We start from the raw sequence: 19831 nt of genomic DNA on the forward strand, positions 1-19831 counted from the left end.
CAGAGAGCCAGCACAAGCAAGGTCAGCCCTCAGTTCCTGGCTGCGGCCGCAGGGGCCGGGTACGGCTTGGGTTGAGCCCTGCCCTGATTATAGGTCAGTGCAAAGACCCCGGAGAGCCCCTCCAAATGCCACCAAGCTGGGGACACATCAGAGAGTGTGGGCTGGGATTTCCCAAGGAGCCGAGATTCCAGGGGGATTTGGGCATCATTCCCTTAGGCTCGTTGGAACGTACCACCCAAAATGACTGCCAGGAAAGGGGGCTGCCTGCCAAGGAGATGGGGTATGTGTGTGAGACCAGAATATACTATTCTACTTACGTTGGAGGCAGAGGGAACTTGGGTGATTAAAAAGCTGATTTCTTTTCCCAGCGACTAGCGGGTTTGTCATCACCTCGTAATTAGCCAGTTACACAGCCATATGTTTTATTCATGAGTTAGGGGGGCAGTGTCAGAGGAATAATCACTATTTTATCTCTCTCTCTCTCACTCACACACACACACACACTCACTCACTCTCTCTCGCTCTCTCTCTCACTCTCACTTCATTTTCCCTCTGGGGAATGCTGCCTAAAGAAACCACTGCCTTCCAGCTCTTTCCCCATCCAAATCGGAGGCTATAGATGGTTTTGTGGGCCTGGCTGGGGCTCAAATTGGTTTAAAAATATGGATTTATGTCTGTGTTCTGCACTGTCAAAGGTCAATGAGAACAGGAAATCATTGCTGAGTTTCTTATTTAATGTAAGGCAGTCGCCAGTGCAGCTTTGATTATTTTGTTTGTTTGATTTCTACACACACACACACACACACACACACATTTCTAGTGCCCATTACACACACACATTTCTAGCACCCAACACACACACACGTTTCTAGTGCCCATTTTACACACACACACACAGGTTTCTAGTGCCCATTGTGCTTCTGACTCACCACACTCTGATTGTGGGTCCAGCTGGTGCCAGGCAGCCAATGAGGAGTCCTTCCTGTGGTATGCTCCTGTCCTCCAGTACTACTGCGCCTGTCCTGATACCTGTCTCATACTCTGTGCTTAACATGGTTTGAAGAAAGCGGGGAGCCTAGTCCAGTTCTGGCAAAAGTTTATGGCATTCAGAAGAGGGGACACACCTCTTCCCATGGTCACAGGCTGCCTGAGACAGGCTAGAGCCCATCTATCCAGAAATTCAGGCACTACCTGATGCTTCACCCAGCGTTATAATTGTATAGGGACACAGGCAGGCCTGGGCAGGTTTTATTTCTCCGGGGGCGTTGTACATGTTCCCTTTGGTTCCAGCTTGCATGGTTGGGCCTTCCAGCCCTTCCCTTGGGAGATTGCGCCCCCATGTCAGAGACCTGTCGTGAGCTGGAGTGTCCCTTCCTTGGTGCCATCCCATGGCTTGCAGAGCAAGGTACTGGAAAACTCCTGCTGTCCTTACTCACCTCAGAGACCTCAGTCCCTGCTGTGACCTGCAAGAGTGCTCATAAAGTCCACCCTGAGCTTCTGAGGGTTCGCTGGCTTGGAAGAGCTGCATTCCTTTGAATGGGACCCGTTTTGCTGCCTGGAGCCTTTGCAGGTCAAAAAATGTTCCCGTCAAATTACAGCAAAGGTTGGGCCGTGGTGGTATGTGTGATCTCCCCTCCCCAGAGGAAACCTGGTTGTTTCAAGCACAGGGCCGCATACCCCTCTCTGGGTCACTCCTTGGCACATTCCCGGGTTGTTTCAGCCCATCTGGAGAGAGGAGGGTAGAGCCGGGTGCACCAGTTGCAGGTTTCACTGACCTGTTTCGTCCTCTTAGCTGCTTGGTAATGAGGTTTGCCCCAGGCAAGCACAGCAGGAGAGGCAGGGTGCAAACAGGTGCCAAGGGAATGTGGGCAGCATTCAGCATCCGTATTTCACTGTACGTACCCAAATAGGTTAGGCCCATGCACGTAGCTCATAAGAGCTTGTATAACTCATGGGAGAGACAGGGCTTATTTTCCTCCTGTCACCGAGGCTTTCGCTTTAACCCAGAGCTGAGATCTAATCTGAATGCTCTGTGCATGCGCATCTAGGCCCCCTGCTTGCTCTGCTGTGCTGTGGGAACGAGGCACTCCAACCCTGCCCTTCTGGGTCAGCGCAAGGGCCTGGTTAGCACATCCCACCTAGGTGGGATCTGGGTCAAAGTGAAAGGAGTTGCAGCGTTCTCAGCATGGCACCACTTTCCTTCCCTGCCCCTCGCCCGCTTTCTGATGGTCCACTTGGCGCAGCCTGCTAAGGAGTGGACTTGCAGGAAAGTGGCAGGCGCTCTGCCCTGGCCTCCCTGGCACTGTGGGTTGCAAAGAAAACAGAGGGAGAGAACCCTGGGCACAAATTTCCCCACCTGTCAGAACGCAGGCAGCAAGGAAGGGATCCCAGCACGTATGGCTCAGGGTTGGGCAGGCGGAAATGTTACCTGTTCGTGCTCAGTGTCAGCAACAAGCTGTGTCCATTGCAAAGCCATAAATAAGATCAGGAGACCAGGAGCCATTTGTCAGGGGTTATGGCAGAAGCTTGCCCAAGGATTTAAAGTTGAAAACCCCCATCTAGGACCTCAGGAGCTCTGCCACAGACCAGCTGAGTGATCTTGGTCTGAAGGTCTCTGTGCCTCGGTTTCCCAATCAGTAAAATGGGGATTAGCCTGACCTACCTCACAGGGGTCAGTTTGATAACGTTCGTGATGGGCTTTGAGAGCCTCCAATCGTACGTGATGGGAGAACTGAAGGGACGGGGCAGGCTGATCGCAGCGCTATAAATGTACAAAGTTGTACAGTTTACCCCACTCCCGTGTGTGTTTGTAGGACACGGGGTGAGTCACCCACTTTTGTGTGTCAGCTGCTACATTCAGCTGTGAGCTCACACAGGCCCTCACCAGACATTGGTGCTCCCAGGCAGACAAGGTATCTGATCATTGTTTGCTGTGGCCGGCACGAGCCCAGAGTGCAGGGTATGGGTCAGGCCATGGGGAGGGAGTAGCAGGGCCTATGGGAAGTAGTGCTGCTAGCATTGGGCTATCCCCAAGGCTTCCTGCTAAAAGCAGACTTTGCTGCTCTGGAGGGTTTGAAAAGGAGACGGGCAGATGCTGCCACGTGCCGGTGAGATCTGAGTCATCCTGCTTCGGGAGCTCTTGGCAGCTCTGACTTGACCGCCTCAGCGTTCTCCGCACCTTACAAAGTGGGCAGAGGGTCTGATTTTATCCCCTTCGGATGCCTTGCATGGCCTGTCTCTCTGCTATGGCACCGTCTTCTCCGCTAGAGGGCAGGCAGGGCCCCTCTGTTGCAGCACAGATCCAGATGCAGTAGTTAGCTCACAGCTGATCCTGAGAAGGGAAGGGCCCTGGCGTCCCATGAAGAGAGAGGAGTCGGGTTTGCTTTGCTTTTCTCTGGCCTGGCCTGGCCTGGCTGTCAGCTGGCTGCTCTGTGGTTTTGCATTTGTTACCTCTAGGCCCTCCTGGGAGATGAATACACTCCAGGATTGTCATTGGACGCTGAGCAAGCTTCTGTAAGAGTTTAAAGGGCACTTGGCAGATGCAGGGGAAATATTCCATCGAAAACGCCAAACCCCGGAGGGGCTCCCTGAGCCGGATTATTCACCCCACCCTTTGGCGCTCCGTACACAAAAGCAAACAATGGCTCGTTTCCAGGTGGCCAGTTCCCGCTGCCTGGCATCATTTCCCTTCCCATCGCCAAACCCTGGAAGCCCTGGCCTGGGGACGGTGAGTGTGAGTGGGCAGTGCACAGACTGGCGGGGGAACTGTGCTTCTGCAGCAGAGCTCTGAGCTGGGGCTGAAAGTGTGTTGGAGGGAGATGGTGATGCATGGCCAGCGGTTCCTGCCAAACAGGTCAAGTTAGTGCCCCCCCCCCCCGCCTCTCTGTAGCACCTCGCTGATATCACCCTGCCAGTGCCTAGGGCTCTGCAGCGGTGTAAACAGTAGCCAGTTCATCCTCTCTCCCCACTGGGAAGTGGGTCAGGATTGGCAGCCTCAGATGACAGATTTGGAGACTGAGGCCCGGAGGGGAAAGAGATTTACCTGGGCCACGTAGCCAGGATTCGAGCTGTGGCTCTCAGACCCATGCTCACGCCGCCAGACGCATGCCGTGTGATCTAGGGCCTCCCAATCGGGCCAACCTTCTACTGGGAACTTTCCCCTTTGGCCTCGTCTTTGAAAACCTTGTTCAAGTGAAGCAAGAATCTGTGTAACACAGGAGACGTGAGTGGGCCCACAAACGTTTCCTTCTCCCGCTGAGCCGCAGGAGGTTGGCCGGGGGTGAGGACTCAGGGCATCGGTTAGTTCGGTTAGGTTTCAGATGTTGCAAGGCACAGAGCTCCTTCAGGCAGGCCCATTTCTCAATCCGGCGGCCCAGTGCTGCACCACAGCGTGTACCCCCCTCCCTCAGCATGACTTGGAGGCTCCCATCCAGTCACGGGGGCACCTCAGCTTTGCCCTCCTGCCTCCCCGCTCCCCATCACTGCTGTTGGTGCCATTCTTCTGTAACATCTGGATCGCAGTCCTGTGCAGAGGCCCCTCTTTGGTTCAGAATCCCTGTGTGCTGGCTGCAGTACCAACACATAGGAAGGGAGAGGCCTGGCTGAGATGGGTTTACAGATACTGCCTGGATGGACCCTCTGCAGCGGGGCAGAGCCCCCAGGATCCACCCGCACGGAGCTGCTTGCAGGAGCGAGGCCTGCGTCTTGTCCTGCCCTCTGCTCAAAGGCAGGTCGGAACCTTGGGATCCTTCAAACTCAGCTGGGCTTTGAAGTTCCCAGGCGGCCCTGTCTGTGCTGGGCCAAAGCAAAACTCTGGGCCCAGACAGCCCCGCACGTGCGGGGGGAATGTGACATCTGGCTGTCAGCTGAGCAGACTTAGCACTTCTGTCCCATGCTTGCTAGGCTCAGGCAGTTGCCTCTGATGTGTCCATCCTTCCTAGCGTCTCTCCTCCTCCCTTGCTGGTTGGAGGCAGGTTTGCCTAGTGTAGAGCGCACTGAACTGGGGTGCAAGAGACCTGGGTTCTGTTCTCCACTCTACCACTGGCCTGCTGGGTGTCCTTGGCCAAGTTACTTCCCTGTCCCATGCCTCAGTTTCCCATAGGGCTGATGAGACTGACTTGCTTTGTAAAACATTTTGGGATGTGCTGATGAAAAGTACACGTTGGTATTTATTAACTGATATTTATTTAAGCCTGCCAAGAGGTGCTCTCTGCGTCAGAGGCACAGCTTGCTTTTGAAGTGGAGTCCAACTTACCTGAGTGAAACCGTTCTGAAGAGCTTTATATTATTAAAATAATGAATGGATTAGCAAGGCACCCCTCCCTCTGTACCCGCTCTGTGATTGGCCTGTAATTACAGGTTCATTGCCTGTACCTCTATTGTGTAATGACATGTTTGCAAATTAATTTTTATGGCTCACGCCATTAGCATATACAGTCTGGGGGGGGGGAGTATTAATTACCTCTGCCATTAGTGTCATCCCAGCGAATTACAAGCTTGCAAAGGCTTGGCTGCTGAAAACAGAGAGCTTGGTGGGCGGGCGGAATTGTTGTCAGGGTTTAGGGGGGCAGAGGCTGCGGCACAATCTGGACCTCAGCACTAGCAGGAGAGTTGGGGTCATGATGGGAGGAAGCATCACCTTAGAGGTTATATTGGCCATTATTCCTTAGCCACTGGCTCGATGGGAGCCTGGCCTAAGCTGGCTGGCTGCGTCTGCACTCGCTCGCTCACAGGCGTGGATCTGGAGTGACTCCACTGGTGCTGCTGTCACCGGGGGAGAGCCGGGGAAGGCAGGACGTGGGGGGTGAAGATGGGTCAGAGGTGTGGGTGCGGCTAGCCGTTCGGGGTGTGAGGGGACAGGAGGTGGGTGCCTGGTGGTGGGGGGCAATCCCAAGGGACAGGGAGGGGATGTGGGGATTGAGGACAGTTGGGATTTTTGGTGCTGGAGAAAGAAGAATCAGAGCAGGCTGTGTGCTGAGGGCAGGCTGGAGATTGAAAGCCCTTGCAGGGTGGCTGATGCTAGCCAGTGCCCTGGCAGTGGGCCCTGGAGCCAGAGAGATTCCCGGGCACACGAGCCCACAGGGGAGCCCGGGTCACCCAGCAAAAAAAAAAAAACAACAAAAAAAAGCAGGGCCAGATGCTCAGCGTTTGTGTTGTCATGGCCCCAGAACAGATCATTTCCACTGGGTCAACCCCTCCCCCCGCTCTGCTCAGGGGAGGGGAGGAAGCACACACAGCACCGACTGCTCTGCGGCTACCCCAGCGTTCAGGAGCAATGGGGGGGGGAGGGGGGAGGATTAAGCTATTGCTTATCTCCTGCCCAGACTGGCTGGGCTGATAGGAGCCTGTGCTCTGTCTACACCCACTGAACCGTTAGGGACAGGTCGAGGACAAGGCAAAGTCATTTCACTTTGTAAGTGCTTTTACTTTTGCTTAATAAAACCATGTGTACGTGTGTGCGCGCGTGTTCGTTTGCGGGGGGTGGGGGAGGAACACCCTTTGGTTCCAGTGTATTTTCCTGCAAAGTAGTTTTAAAAAAGGACCTCTGAAATACTTGGGTACCTGAGAGCCCTGAATTCAGGCCCCCGCTTGCTCTCCCAGAAATAATTTCAGCTCCAATATTGTCAGATGTAGGCACTGGGGTTTTTTTACGTGGTTTTAAACCAGAAAAAAAACAGCTGTTCAATCCTGCACAAAATATTATTCACCAGATTAGCTTCAGGGGGACTCTGGCATCATCTGAAAGTAGCACAGTTCTTTCTTTGTGTATTTCTCTGTCCTGCAGGGCCTGCTCCAGGTCCCATTGGGCTTTGGAACAGGCCCAGGGTGTGTGATATCAACTACCTAGCTGGTTTCAAATAGGCTGTAGTTGCCTGTCTGGGAGTAGCCGTGCGCCCCTGACACGTGTGCCTGGCTTTGGGAGCTGAGGTACAGACCCCACTTCAGTGCATGGACCCTTCAACCTGCTGGTGGCTTCTGGGTATAAGGGGATAACTGGCCATGCAGTTGGGATCCTTTGTGACTCTGACTTCAGAGGGGAAGCCGCACCATTGTGCAGTGACTGTATCTTGAAGCTGGTGGATGGGCTGGTCAGTTATCAGACAGGATGTGGCTTTCTCTTGCAGCAGGGAGATATCACACCTTTGCCTTGGTGAACTTTGGCGGCCATAGCAGCCGGCAGTTCTGGAGGGGGCCGCGGAAAGGGACCGAAGGCCCCACAGCACATTGTGTCACTTGATCGTTTACTTAAAGCAAATTAAACCTGGGCCTTTGTTACTATGGTGCAGCCAGAGCTCTGTAATAGCGTTTATGAGCCCGATTTGCCTGCGAGCATGTCTTCCCGGATCCGATAATGCCTCGGTGGAGAGGGGATGTGTGAGATTGTATCAGGCGCTTGATTACAGTCACAACAGGGATATTTTCGGGCTGGGGAGAAAAGGGGGAATGTGGGGAGGAAGGGACATGGCTCGGAGTCTGAACCTGGCAAGGGGGGGTGTTGTGAGCAGCCAGGCAGCCAGCCTCTGGGGCAGGTAGGAGTTTTTGGATCCTCCTCCTCCTCCTCTCTTTTTTTTCTCTCTCTGCTCCTCAGTCAAGAGTTAACTCCTGGCCCCCGCTGCTCCTGTCAGTCTTTTATGTTCCAGGCAGAGAGAGAGGGAAGAGAAGCTCAGGGCATGCGGTGAAGGCAATTTTTTTTTAAGTGGCTGGGAGGTCTTTTGTATGGCTCATCCATCGGGTTGGTTTTGATCAGCAGCTGCTTGGAAACACAGCCCAGCTCCGGGGGGAAGGCTGCGAAGAGTGGGGGGCTGAATGCTGGAGGAGGGTCGGAGGAGCAGGGGGGGGAGCTGTTTTCTGGGGGGAGGGGGGACTGGAGAAGAGACTTCTGCATCCCAGGTTTTCGAGGATCGGCGTCTCTGGCGCCTTGCGTCCTGCACCCGGGAAGATCGGAAGTGAAAACTGCTACAAATTCATCTGTGCCCCCCCCCCGCCCCATCTCTCCTCCCTCCCCCCAAGAAAACAAACATAAAAGCAATGGGGAAAAGCAGAAGATGAACGCTCAGGAGCGGAGTCACTAACCCGGCATTAAGCGCTGGAGCCTGCCTGCGATGAACAGATGCCTGATGGTTTCCTACCCTCTCGCTTTCATTAGAGGAGACAAATCTGCTGTCAAGTAGCCAGATTTCCAATTTACCGATAATGATTCTTGCATGAAAATTGATCGAGGGGCTTTCTGGTGCCTGGCGCTCTTCTCGCTCCGCCCGGCTGGCTGTAGCCTGGGGAGCTTTGGGTCTCTCTCTCTCTCTCTCTTTTCTTCCTTCCTTCCTCCCCTTCTCCCGTTCGCCCCTTCCCGAGTCAGTGGCGGGACACGAAGGAAAGGAGATACCAGCCCGCAGCAGCTCCTGCCTCGGCGGCCCCGGCCAGGCTGTCCCCCCTCAGCCTCACTTCAGCCCAGTCATTTCTAACCCCCACCTTCCCCTTTTGGAAGCCGGTAGCTAAGGGGGAAAGAAAACAAAGCCGATTTCTCCTTGGTAACCAGAGATTCCTTCCCCCCCCCTTCTTTTCTCAATCTGTCTTTCCTCTTTCTCCTCCCCGGCCCCCCCTTTGATTCTGAACATGAAGCTCTGTTGGAAGCAAATCCACTGACCCCCCCCCACCCCCCTTCGCTCGCCCTTGGCATTCAAATGATTGAATGGAGAAGAGAGTGCAACTCGCAGGGTTTGGGGGCTTGCTCCCCCCCTCTTCTCTCTCCAAATGAGTAATCCCTAAAGGAGATTTTACAGCCCGGGACCCTCCTTTCTGCCCCCATCCCTCTTTCTCCTCCTCACTCTTCAGTTTCTCTCTCTCTCTCTCTTTTTGCGTGTGTGTAATTTGCATCTCTAGTCTAAAAAGGCAGGAAAAACGGGAAGGCATCAAGGCATGGCAGCTGTTTAAAGTGCTGTTGTGTTGTTAGTCAATTACCTCCGTGTGGATCTGCAGGTGACAGGCTGCTGCTGAAACTGACAAGAGACCTTCCCCCCCTCCCCGTCCCTGCTGCTTTAAAAACAATTTTTTTATTATTATTATTTAGATTATTTTTGCCTTTGGGGTTTGTTTGTTTTTTTAAAAACCCCTCTGTGTGGTTTATTTTTTTTTCTTCGACAACCCCCTTCATCCTTTTCACCCTTGATTTTTCTGGTCGCAATGGAACTGTAACATAAATCATGTTTGGACTGAAACCCCCTCTGTATTACTTACCAGGTAAGGAGATGCATGATGTGTTTGATTGTGTGTCCCCCCCCAGCCCCCCTTCATTGTACAGCTGATAATAACAGATGGGTGCTGATTCTCTGGTACACCCCACTCCTGCACATCAGCAGTATCTCCACCAGAGATGATGGAATTCTGTTGGTGTAGATCCAGATTCATTGCAATGGGGAGTCAGTGCAATTGTGTTGGTGTGAATCAAGAGTAACCCCACTGCAGTGTGGAATAGTATTGTGGAGTAAATGGGGAATAACTGCACGGGGAGTCACCAGAATTACAGGGCTGTTAGGTGTAAATGAAAAGAGACTCGGGCCCTCTTGTGTATTTCTTTCCCTCTCCCCTCGCCTCCGAAATCCTTGTGCAAGGTGAGCTCTATAGTTTTCACCTAGCCCTTGGGGTGTATAGCATATCTCGCTCCTCTTATCCGCCCTGCTCGGCTTCCTAAGTGGTGAGCCTTGTTTTATTTAACAGCAAACGGCAGAAGCACTTAAGTAATCTGAGGTGAATTAAGAAGTGTGGTGTGAAGTTACTTTCGAGTGGTGCCTAATATTGTTTCATGGCTCAGTGAGCTCCGATCATGTAGCAGACAGCACCAAAGTGGCGACTGGAAGTCTCTCCTCTTTTCTACCCCCCCGCCCCCCCGCTTTTTTCCCCTTTACCTTTCTGCTCCAAGTCCCTGGGGTTACTTTCTTCTGATAGGAGGTGTGTGTCACAGCTCTGACATGTGCTTTCCTGACACTCTGAGAGGAGGTAAGCCATACAGAGAGATTTATGTCAGGGGAAGAATAAGGCTCTGTTTTGTTTCCTCTTCATTAACCCCTCACAGTGGAGCAACAGTTTGCACACCAACTTTTGATTTTCAGTGCAAGTTTGGGGAAAATGTGCCTGTCGTTAAGAAGATCGTATTCTTTTAAGGAGATGGATAATTTAACAGCAGATTAGAAAAAGCTGGTTGCCCCCCCATCTGTATTTCAAAAAAATATTAAATTAAAGTCCTCGCCCAAATGAAACCGCAGCGCTCGGGCTGTTGAGTTTGCGGGAGGGGTTTCTCTCTCGCTTGTTTGCGTGCACCAGGCGTGTGGTTTTGGTGGGAGGACTAGCTCTCCAGTTACCTTTGCCGTTGTGACTCCTTTGGTGGTTTCATAGCAGGCATGTTTGTGATGGTTATTTGTTTCAGGAAATGGGTTTTGCATGTGGCAGTTAGTTACAGGAATGAACTTTTTGAAAAAAAGAGCCCCAAAGGTCTTTAAGCTGATGCGAAGTTCCCTGTACTGAAAAGATTGTTGGTGAGTGAGTCTTTCATAACAGCCTGGTTTTAAACTGGCGACAGTGCTCTTTAAAGTCTGCTGGAGACTTGGAGAAGGGGATTCTGATTGCCGCGCAATGGTAACGTATGAATGCCAGCAACCGGTTTGACCTTTTGTCTTGTTAAATATCATTGGTTTGGTCAATTCTGTGTTCTGAAGGATTTTCCTGAGTTTCTCAGCTGCTTATTGTTGGTAAACTGTATTCCGATCATGTTGTGCTGATGTAAATCCGGAGTCATGCCACCAAAGTGGATTTGCACAGGTGTAACTTGTCTAAGAGATAATCAGCGTGTCCACACACAGATTTGCACCAAAAGAACTGAAGGTATGAATTACAACCAGTTTAGTTATTTCAGGGCCTGTTACCCTTAAGACGGGTCCTTAGGACCCTGACTTCACAGTGGAATAGAGAGGATAAATCACTAATACCTGGAGGCCTTCAGATCCTATAGCTGTGTGGGCCTTACAGTCACCCAGACAGATCCTAAATACTCAGCTATCTGTGGCAATCGCTGTTGTGATAGTAGCTGTCCGTATGCTTGAGAGGGGTGCTCCGCAGCATCTCTCAGCCCAGCGGCTGCAATCCCTGGGACGTGTGCTTATTGTTTATTTGAGACTTGTTTAAACTTTGCACAGAGGGTATATAAAAAAGAAACCGGTGCGAGGGATGCTGTGCAATCTGAGGCAGGCACAGTTATTATTTATATAGTGCCACGCACATGCACCGTGCTGGCCAACAGGAAACATGTCCCAAAAGATAAAAACCGAGAGGCAGACCTCGTTCGTTTTGTTTTATTTGCATTCGGTGCCAATGTTTTTTTCTTTTGCTCTGGGTGCAGATCCCTAACCTCCCTCCTACTTTTTTGTGTTTTTATGAGGTCTTGATGATCCTTAGGGACTCGTCTTCATGAGTTTCCATTTCTCGCTTGCTCTGGTTTTTACTGCTTAAAATGGAAATCAATAATAACTGCACAAATGCTTCCTTTTTTTTTTTTTTTTTTGGTCCTGTAAAATCAAACAGGGGATGCCTGAAAAGTCTCTAAGCAGATGGAGGGAGAATATTTTTTAACATGTTCCAGTCCAGCGGTATTTACCTACAGTGCCCCCTGTTGCGTGAAACTTTCTGTTTTACTGTCAATGCTAGATCACTAATTCCTACACCCCGTAAAACCAATCGGCATTTAATATCGAAATAGATACACTGCAGACGTGAGAAAAGAATTTGTTCCAGGAAATGATAGAAAGGTATGATCTATTGCCAGCAGAGTGATATTCCCCTCCCCTTCACAGGCCACTGTATTTCTGTATATCTCTGAGCATCCATCAGATGGTCTATTTTCTTTCCAGCCAGCGTCAGAAAGAAGAGGTGCATTGAAGTGTCAGCCTTTGAGATTTAAAGCAATTAAGGAAAATTATGTGTGGACTGTTCACGGTGCTGTCAAACAGAAATCATTGCACGCAGGCCTTCGCAGCTACCAGAGGCATTAGGAAATGCTAATAGCACAGGTAGGGTCAGAGCAGATGTAAATTTCAACCTTCTAAGTTAGGCTTTCAAGCGTTTTACAGAGTGGTTTTATGATCATGGCGGTGACTCAGCTGCAGAAGCCCCGTGGAGCATTGTAACCGTCTCTGTTCCATCAGTGGACCTGTCCCTGTGCTGTCTGGTGTCATGCACAGCGACCTGCATAAACCCACAGGTCAAAGGGGTGGAGCTGTGTGTGTAATGTCAGGCCAACAGCTCATTGTAAACTGAGTGGGCAGGGGCAGGGAGATAGGAGAACAGAGAGGTGAGCGCCTCACACCCTAGATGACTTTTATTTGAAATGGAAAGCACTGAGGAAAGGTGCTAGACTGACTGCCCGGGGCCTGAAGGCCTCTGTCTGAGGGAACAGATGCAGCAGCAGAGACAGCAGCAATGGAAGCTCCTTCCATTCCAGTGCAGGTGCCACCTGTTCTTTTAGGACCTGTCTGTGTTCCTGGAGGCAATACTTTCTCCAGCACCTTGCCTACAAGAGCGCCAGTGGGGATGTGTGTGTGTGTGGGTGGGTTCATGTGGGCTGTAGACCAGTAACCACATGTTTTCCATTCCCCCGGGTTCCTTGCTGGACTTTAGAAGAAGCCTGGCTCCTTTGATGTGAGCCCTGATGATGCTGTGAAAGCAGTCCTGCCCCACTTCAGCAGCAGCAGCGGATACTGTCTGGTTGCCATATCCCTTTACTAATGACTAGCTGAGCAGCGGTGCAAGGGTGTGGGTCTGGTGCTATGCATGGCTCAGAACTGCACCCTTCACTAGAGGAGGTGTGGCAGGGAGAGGGAGAATTTCCACTCTGATGAGTCGGTTCCTCAGCCTGGACCATGCACCCATCTAGATGGAGTAATCAGACCCCCAAAGGGCCTCGTCTGTTGTAGTTCCACCTAGGCAGCCAGCCACAGGAAAGAGTTCCTGTCTACAAAAGAGGGGTGGGTGAACTAGGGTTTACAATGGCCAGCTAGGCCCTGTCTGCTCCCAGCTCTAAAGCAGCCCTCGAAAGGTGAGCTGGGCTGTGGTTTCAGCCTTCCTGGCCCTGTTCCGGTTCTGGGCAGACCAGGGTTTGCTTTATGAGGATCATTATTACAAGTGACATATGCTCAGCAGATTGGGAACGGAGTATGGAGCTTTCCACGACGGGGCCACCACTGCCCTGGCACTCCACCTTAGCAGTGATCATCTCGCTCATTCATTTCCTAACGCCTGGATTATCACATAGCCTTGTGGACTGCGCGATGGGGAACCAAGCCCACTGCAGAACTGTGCTGGGATCCCCAACTCACTTCCACCTAACGGTCAGAGAGTTTTGCATAAGTGGTTAAGCGCAGGACTAGGAGCTCTGCATTTGAACCCTGGCTCTGCCGCTGCCTGGCTGGGTGGACTTGGGCAAGTCACTTCTCCCCAGCTTTGGTCTCTCAATCTCTAATGTGGGGCTGATGAGCAAGCACTGCCTCACAGAGATGTTCTGAGGCACAACAGTCATAAAAATAAAGCACTCAGGGGGTGCTGGGTGCTAGAGAGGCACAACTTGAAATTGCTTCTCTGCCATTTATCCCAGTAACTGGTTGGGAGGCTTTTTCCTGGGACGCTTCCTGTCTGTCTGCAGTGCTGTCAAGGGGGTGGGAGGCAGCCCGGGCAGGCGGCGGTCGATTGATGCTCATTCCCTGTGAGCTGAATGGAGCTATCTGTTGTGGGTGCTGTTCCCCAGTAAGGACCATTACCAGGCTGCCAGCTTCACAGCCAGGAGCTCTGGTCCTTGCAGAGTAACCCATCAGTGGTGCTGCCCCTTTATCGGTGACTCTTTCTGCGTGGCTGGATTGTTTTGCACTTGTGAAGGATGTGGGCTGAAGATCAGTGTGGTGAAGCCTTTTGCTGGCTCTGAGATGGTTGGTTTGATTCATGCCGTCCTGCTCAGCCTTTGGCTGGAGCACCTGGTCAGATCAGTTCAACTCAGCCCCCGGCGCAGGGGTGCTGAATGTGAGGGGAAGCTGTGTTCCTGGGGGCACAGCTGCAATGGGCCTTAGTGGCTGACTTCTGAGCTGTCCAGCTGCCAGCCTTGAGGGTGTGCAGGGGGGGTGGGACTGCTTGTGGCAGAGAAATTGATTTCCGAACTTGACGCATGGTGGAAAGGATCTCGGTTGTGAGCCAGAATGGATGTAGTAGGGGTGGGGAGGTCAGACACATCAGTAGCAGCCCCCCCTTGGCTTTGGGATTGGGCTTGGGCCCTGTAACAGTCCCATGAGGTGGTGCTCACGGTGAAGAGTGCGGGAGTTCCCTTTCCTTTTCAGCATCCTGTGGGAGGCTGTGCTGACCTCACGTGCTCTCTGGCTTCTCCCAGCCTTCCGATGTAGCCACTGGAGTCCCTTCCCTGGGCTCTGGGTCACTGTGGGTCAGACCCTCAGCTTGGTGAAGCTTGCAGATTTCTTTGGGGCCCCAGAGAGGGATCTCTGGGTACCTTGATTCTCGTTCATTTATACCCACGAATTCCCCAGTGATTGGCTAGGCAGTGCTATTATCCCGTTGGAGTTCTCTTTGGGACCCCACTCCAGCACATGCTCAAGCTCTGGGAAAGTCTTAAGCGCATGCTTAGGTGTTTTGCTGAATGGGGATAGCTGCAGAATCAGGGCCTCTGTGAATGGTTCCTAATTTCAGCCCAGAGCGGCAATATTAGGCAGCAGATCAGAGCAGATGCTGGGATCTAGGGTCTGCCGTGTAAACGCTGCCCTGACTGTGTTGGTTCCATTGCGTTAAGGATGAGTCACCCAAGCTGTGTTCCTCCAGTGCCCTGCTCTGTTCTTAGAGTGCAGTCTTCCCCTCGGGAAGGTGTGTGGGCAGGGTTCTCCGGCATCAGCGAGGATGTTCACATCCCTTCCGTGCAGCTGCACCTGCTTAGCACCTACATGGGAAAGGTCCTGTTAATTCTGAGGTTGCCTCATTGCTGGGCCATGGCCGTAATTCCTCCTCCAGGCGCCTCGCTGGGGAGAACACACCGTGCGGCTTGGACTCTGTTTCCCACTCAGAGAGCTAGTAGTTAAAGTGGGGGACTGCAAGTTGGGACTGCAGGGGCCTGACCAGCATGTGTGGCTTGACATCTGGAGCTGTAAAATGGGTGCCATGCTGACCTACCGCACCTGAGGCAGGGTTGATGTGGCACTTGGTTAATAGTTTGCTAAGTGCTTTTGTATCCTCAGATGAAAGGTGCTGTTAGAAGCACCCAGGAGCGTTCTGCCCTGCTATACAAAAAGGCCCTGGGTAGCTGAATCACACGTCTTGCAGTGTGTATCTGCCTCCAGAGCTCCCCCCATGAAGGGTTCTGGGGGGAAGGGGTAACTAATGGGGGACTGCGCTGAGGCGATACTTCTGTTGCACTGAAAGTGGCACCTGTCGCCTCTCTCCAGTACGGGTTTTAAATAGATGAACATCATAATAATACCAAGCTCTTATGTGCAGTGCCTTTCCTCCAGAGAGCTCAGAGTGCTTTACAGAGCTCAGGATCATTATGTCCATTTTACAGAAAGGGAAACTGAGGCAACGGGAGGGGAATGGAGTTGCCTAAGGCCACCCAGCAGGCTAGTGACCAAGCCAGGAAGAGAACCCCGGTTCTGTGCTGTATCCACTAGGCCACACTTCCTACCCTAGCAAGCCTTGGCAGAACCAGAGCTGATGAATAAATGAGAGCATTCGTGTGGGAGAGTGAGAAATGCCCTGTGAAGTGGGGCTTGTGCGAGGGAAGTTTCCTGCTTCCCCATCATCCCCATCTCACTCACATGGGTGCACACACTCCCTGCAAATTGCAGATGAGCACCTAGCGAATGCAATGCCGTACGCCCCACTGCGGTGCCACTGCGGCTGGCAATGAAAAGTACTCTTGACAGCCCCGGAGCAGAGTGCCCTGTGAATGATGGAGAAGGCGGGGGACTAGCTTTTTATCCCTTCTCCCATCAGGAGGGTGCTTACAAAGCGCCTCTAGCCCGCTAGTCCCCATGGAGGAGCAAGTAAGGCCCAGGGAGCTGATGTGACTTTCCCCAGGCTGTGGGGTCAGTCTGTGGCAAAGCCTCTCACCCCTCTGCCGTGCTCACTAGCCCCCACTCCTAGCTCAAACCGGGTTCCCTGGCTGAGCCTTGGGAGCCATTCACCTCCCTCTCCCTTGGCAAGTTCCCTGCCAGCCCCAATAGGAATCTTGCAGACAAAGACAGGTGGGTCAATGTCACCAGCCAATCAGAATGCTTCAGCTAACAGCCATGACCAGACTGTCACCTGGCCGGATCTTGGGCCACAAAGCCACTTGGTCTTGAAAGGCCCCTGGCTGGGGTTGGTTTATTGTTTTACCAGGCTGATACAAGGCTTCGCCTTGGTTCAAATCCCATTAGGTGTTCAGGACTGTTTCGAATGCGTTTCCTCCGTCAGATCGGCTGCACAAACACCTTTGATTTAAAGCCAATGTGCAGCCACGGATCAGACTTGTCCACAGTTCAAACCCCACTGGTGTCCCCCTAGTGCTGGCAAATGAAGAGTAGCTGGTGGGATCAGGGCTTACAATCATCCCACCTGTCCATTTTCCTATGAACAAGCCGAATTTGGCAACACACGCCAGAGGTCAGATGTGCTTTAGTCAAGCACAAGTGACTGGCCTCAGGACAGGGGTAAGCTGGGACCGGATCACCTAATGGCCCTTCCTGGCCTTAAAATCAGTGACTCTATACAAGTTGGGCTCTGCCTAGGTGAGAGTCATCTGGACAATCCTTCAGCCTCCTTTTCAGCAGTGCTGAGCCCCCACCTCTCCCATTGGAGTCGTGGGTGACGCGGGTGCCCGGCACCTGGCGATGCTGTGCCCCTCTCTGGCCCGTCTCCCTGCAGCTCCCCGGCGTGGCTCAGCCCCGAGGTGATAACACTCTCCCCCTCTTGTAACGTAATTCACACGGGATTAGTTCCAGGACACCCCTCAGTCCTAAATTTGGTTGTCATGGCAACAGTGTCACCCACTTGCTAGTTTCACTGTGGTTATTTGAAAGGGGGGAGAGAGAGAGAGAAAAGAGAGAAAAGAAAGAGTGAGGGTTTAAAAGGAGGAAGCAAAAAAAGCCCGCACAAGACCTGATGTCTGGGCGTCCATGGACTAATTACTGCAGAGGCAGCTGTGGGGGGAGGAGGCGGGACAGGGGCTAAGTGGTGCTTTCATGGCTGGCGCGGAGGGGAGCTGTGACCTGAGGAGCAGGCAGGGGAAATCAATAACATTGCGAGGGAGGGAGGCGGGCGGGCGGGCGGCTGGAAAGGCAAAGATTTTTGTCACCTTGGCTCTCCTTTGTGTGCAGGAGAGGATGCCGAGGGCCCGGCTCCTTTTGTTCCCCTGCTTGGCACCGGGGTGCCCAGAACAAGTGTCAAGAGCTTGAGCGGTGATTAGCAGAGGTGCTTTCAGCCAGCCGGCCTCAGCTCCAGGGGAAGGGGAAGGGGAAAGGGTGGGGGGAGGCGTTTTCACACCCCTGCACCGCAGCCAGCACAAGAGAGAGATTTTAACCCCTTCCTGTGTGTTCTGCTGCCGCCGCCCTTCTACCTGGGCTGGCACCTGCCTGGAGGGCGGTCGAGAGTGAGTGAGTTCATTACAGCTGAGTGGGTGTCAGGTGCTGGTGCCCTTTTGGGAATCAGTGCAGTGCCCAGCTTTATGGGCAGGTTGGGCAAGGCCATGCTCTCCGCCTAGGGTGACCAGATGTCCCGATTTTATAGGGACAGTCCCGATTTTGGGGTCTTTTTCTTATATAGGCTCCTATTACCCCCCACCTCCATCCCGATTTTTCACACTTGCTGTCTGGTCACCCTAGCTCTGCCCTAACAGCCGCTCCCTGTTCGGTGGGCGTCCCCCTCCGGTGCCCAGCTGCACCCGAGGCAGGCGTCATCGTCCTGCTCCATAACCCACAACCTGCCCGTTGCCGAAAGGGGCGGACACGGCCTGCGCCCAATGCAGGCAATGGGGCAAGCACCTGCCACCGACCTCACTCTGTGGGGCTAGGACTTGGCCTGAAGCCTTTAGCTCCGATGATGAGGCTAAGGCGAGGGTGCTGCACGGGAGCGGACCCAGCCGTGGCCTGCTGGATGGAGCTGTCTCCTCCTGGGCCCCTCCTCTCCGCCCTCCCCGTGATTGGGGTAGCCCCTGTTGGATGCACACGGGAGGAGGAGCCAGTGTCTCTGCTGGCTGCCAGGCGCTGATGACAATGGGAAGTTGCTTTGATTTAGGGAGGCAGAATATAATTATCCAGACGGGAAGTTGGACAGGACACTGGGGCTAACACCTGGGCTCTTGCAAAAGCACTAAGGAATTTTTAACAACCTCACCTAATCTGATCTGAAAGATGGTCCACCCGGCAGCACAGCACCCCCTGGTGTTGGTTTGGAAGAGCACCCCGGACTATCCTCACATGCATTTCATGCCGCACTGGGCCTTCTCCAGGATCTCTCCCAGCCAAGCAGCCCCTAAGTTTGACACATTGTAGCTTGGGAGCGCTCGTGAGAGCCCCATGGGTTGGAGGCAGCCCCAAGTGGCACTGCAGCAGATGCACAGCGCTGCTGAAAAACTCTCTGCTGGCTGCGGTCGTTGGCTGCCAGGGAGCTAGAGTAGGGGCCAGTCGAGTTGCCTGGAAGAGGCCAGTCACTTGTCATGGTCTGTTGTTCGGAAAGCAAATGTTCCCCTCGGGCTTTGGCAGGAGCCCCTGATCTGTCATTCCACATTGTGGCATGGTGCAGAGAACACATGCAATTCCTGCCGCTACATCAGGGGAGGTGGCGGATTATGGGCTGCCCAGCCTCCCCCCCCCCATTTCCCCTCCCGTCCCACTCGAAAGCCCCTTGGTGATAAGGGTACCTGTGACATTGCATGGAAGTCCCACAAACCATTAATTCCATTACCAACATCTGATCTCCCCCTTGCCAGGAGGGTTTGCTCTGTAACCAGGGTGGAGAGGCCTATGAATGAATTGCTGAAGCGCCAACAAGCAGATTAGTACGTAGCAGATGTTACCTTAAAAAGCTAATTGCTGGTGTCTCTTGCATCTGCCTTCGCTTGGATCTGGCGCCCTCCACTCCTGCGACCTTTCCAAATGGATCTATTTGGCTTCTGGAAATCTCACCTTTGAAAGGGAAATAAACAACCCCACCTTCCCCTGTGCCCTACCTCAGAGCTGCGCTTGGCTCTGGGTTGGAGCACCTGCTGGATCCCATTTTCCCTGGCACTGGACTCGGGCGGGCTGCCCTGCTCCGCTGGCATGTGCAGATGGCAAAGCTGGCGGGGCGCCGTCTGCACTGTCGGCCAGAAATGCAGAGAAAGCAGCTTGCAGGCTAACGACAGCGCCATGTCCAGCCTGAGCAAGTCTGCTTACCTGGCGGTGGGCTCAAACCCATTGGGAAAGGGCAGAGTCACCCCGATCCTGGGCTATGGATGTGAAACCAGGGGTGTGAGTGCCGTGTGCTCTCAGCACCTTTCAGGAGGCCATCAGAACCGTCATGAGCCGGCCCTAGAGAACGATGTGTTCTCCACAACCTGCCGTGCTCTTCTGCCCTTGATTCGTTCTTTCTTTCTTTCGTTCTTTCTTTCTGTCCACCCCCCTCTCCCTTTGCACACTGTAGATAATTAAATGCAGCTGCTTATTGTCAAAAGCCAAAGTTGGATATTTATTACACCTTCGTGCTACCAAATGTCAAAGGCGCACATGCGCCGAAGAAATACTGGCAGGGAGTGAAAACCCGAGCATATGTCTGCTGAGTTCAGGGC

General features: G+C 53.0%; 1 protein-coding gene across 14 annotated transcripts in view; it reads left to right on the forward strand.

Annotated features, from left to right (window-relative positions):
• Positions 1 to 19831, forward strand: part of GSE1 (Gse1 coiled-coil protein) — a 349718-nt gene that overhangs the window by 234571 nt on the left and 95316 nt on the right. The window contains exon 1 of one of the 14 annotated variants that reach the window (XM_050923219.1): positions 3361 to 3727. The exons of 9 other annotated variants lie outside the window; for them this stretch is intronic. Coding sequence is in view for 1 of the 5 variants with exons in the window: in XM_050923211.1 (XP_050779168.1) it covers positions 9198 to 9234 (37 nt within the window). In the remaining 4 variants the exon portion in view is untranslated. Of the gene's footprint in view, positions 1 to 3360; positions 3728 to 6291; positions 6413 to 7857; positions 9235 to 9968; positions 9991 to 10558; positions 10627 to 19831 lie in introns of those variants that run through there. 4 more of the 14 variants (XM_050923218.1, XM_050923211.1, XM_050923212.1 and 1 more) reach the window with 4 other exon arrangements.

This window comes from Gopherus flavomarginatus, chromosome 14 (assembly GCF_025201925.1).
Source record: "Gopherus flavomarginatus isolate rGopFla2 chromosome 14, rGopFla2.mat.asm, whole genome shotgun sequence".
NCBI lineage: Eukaryota > Metazoa > Chordata > Testudines > Testudinidae > Gopherus > Gopherus flavomarginatus.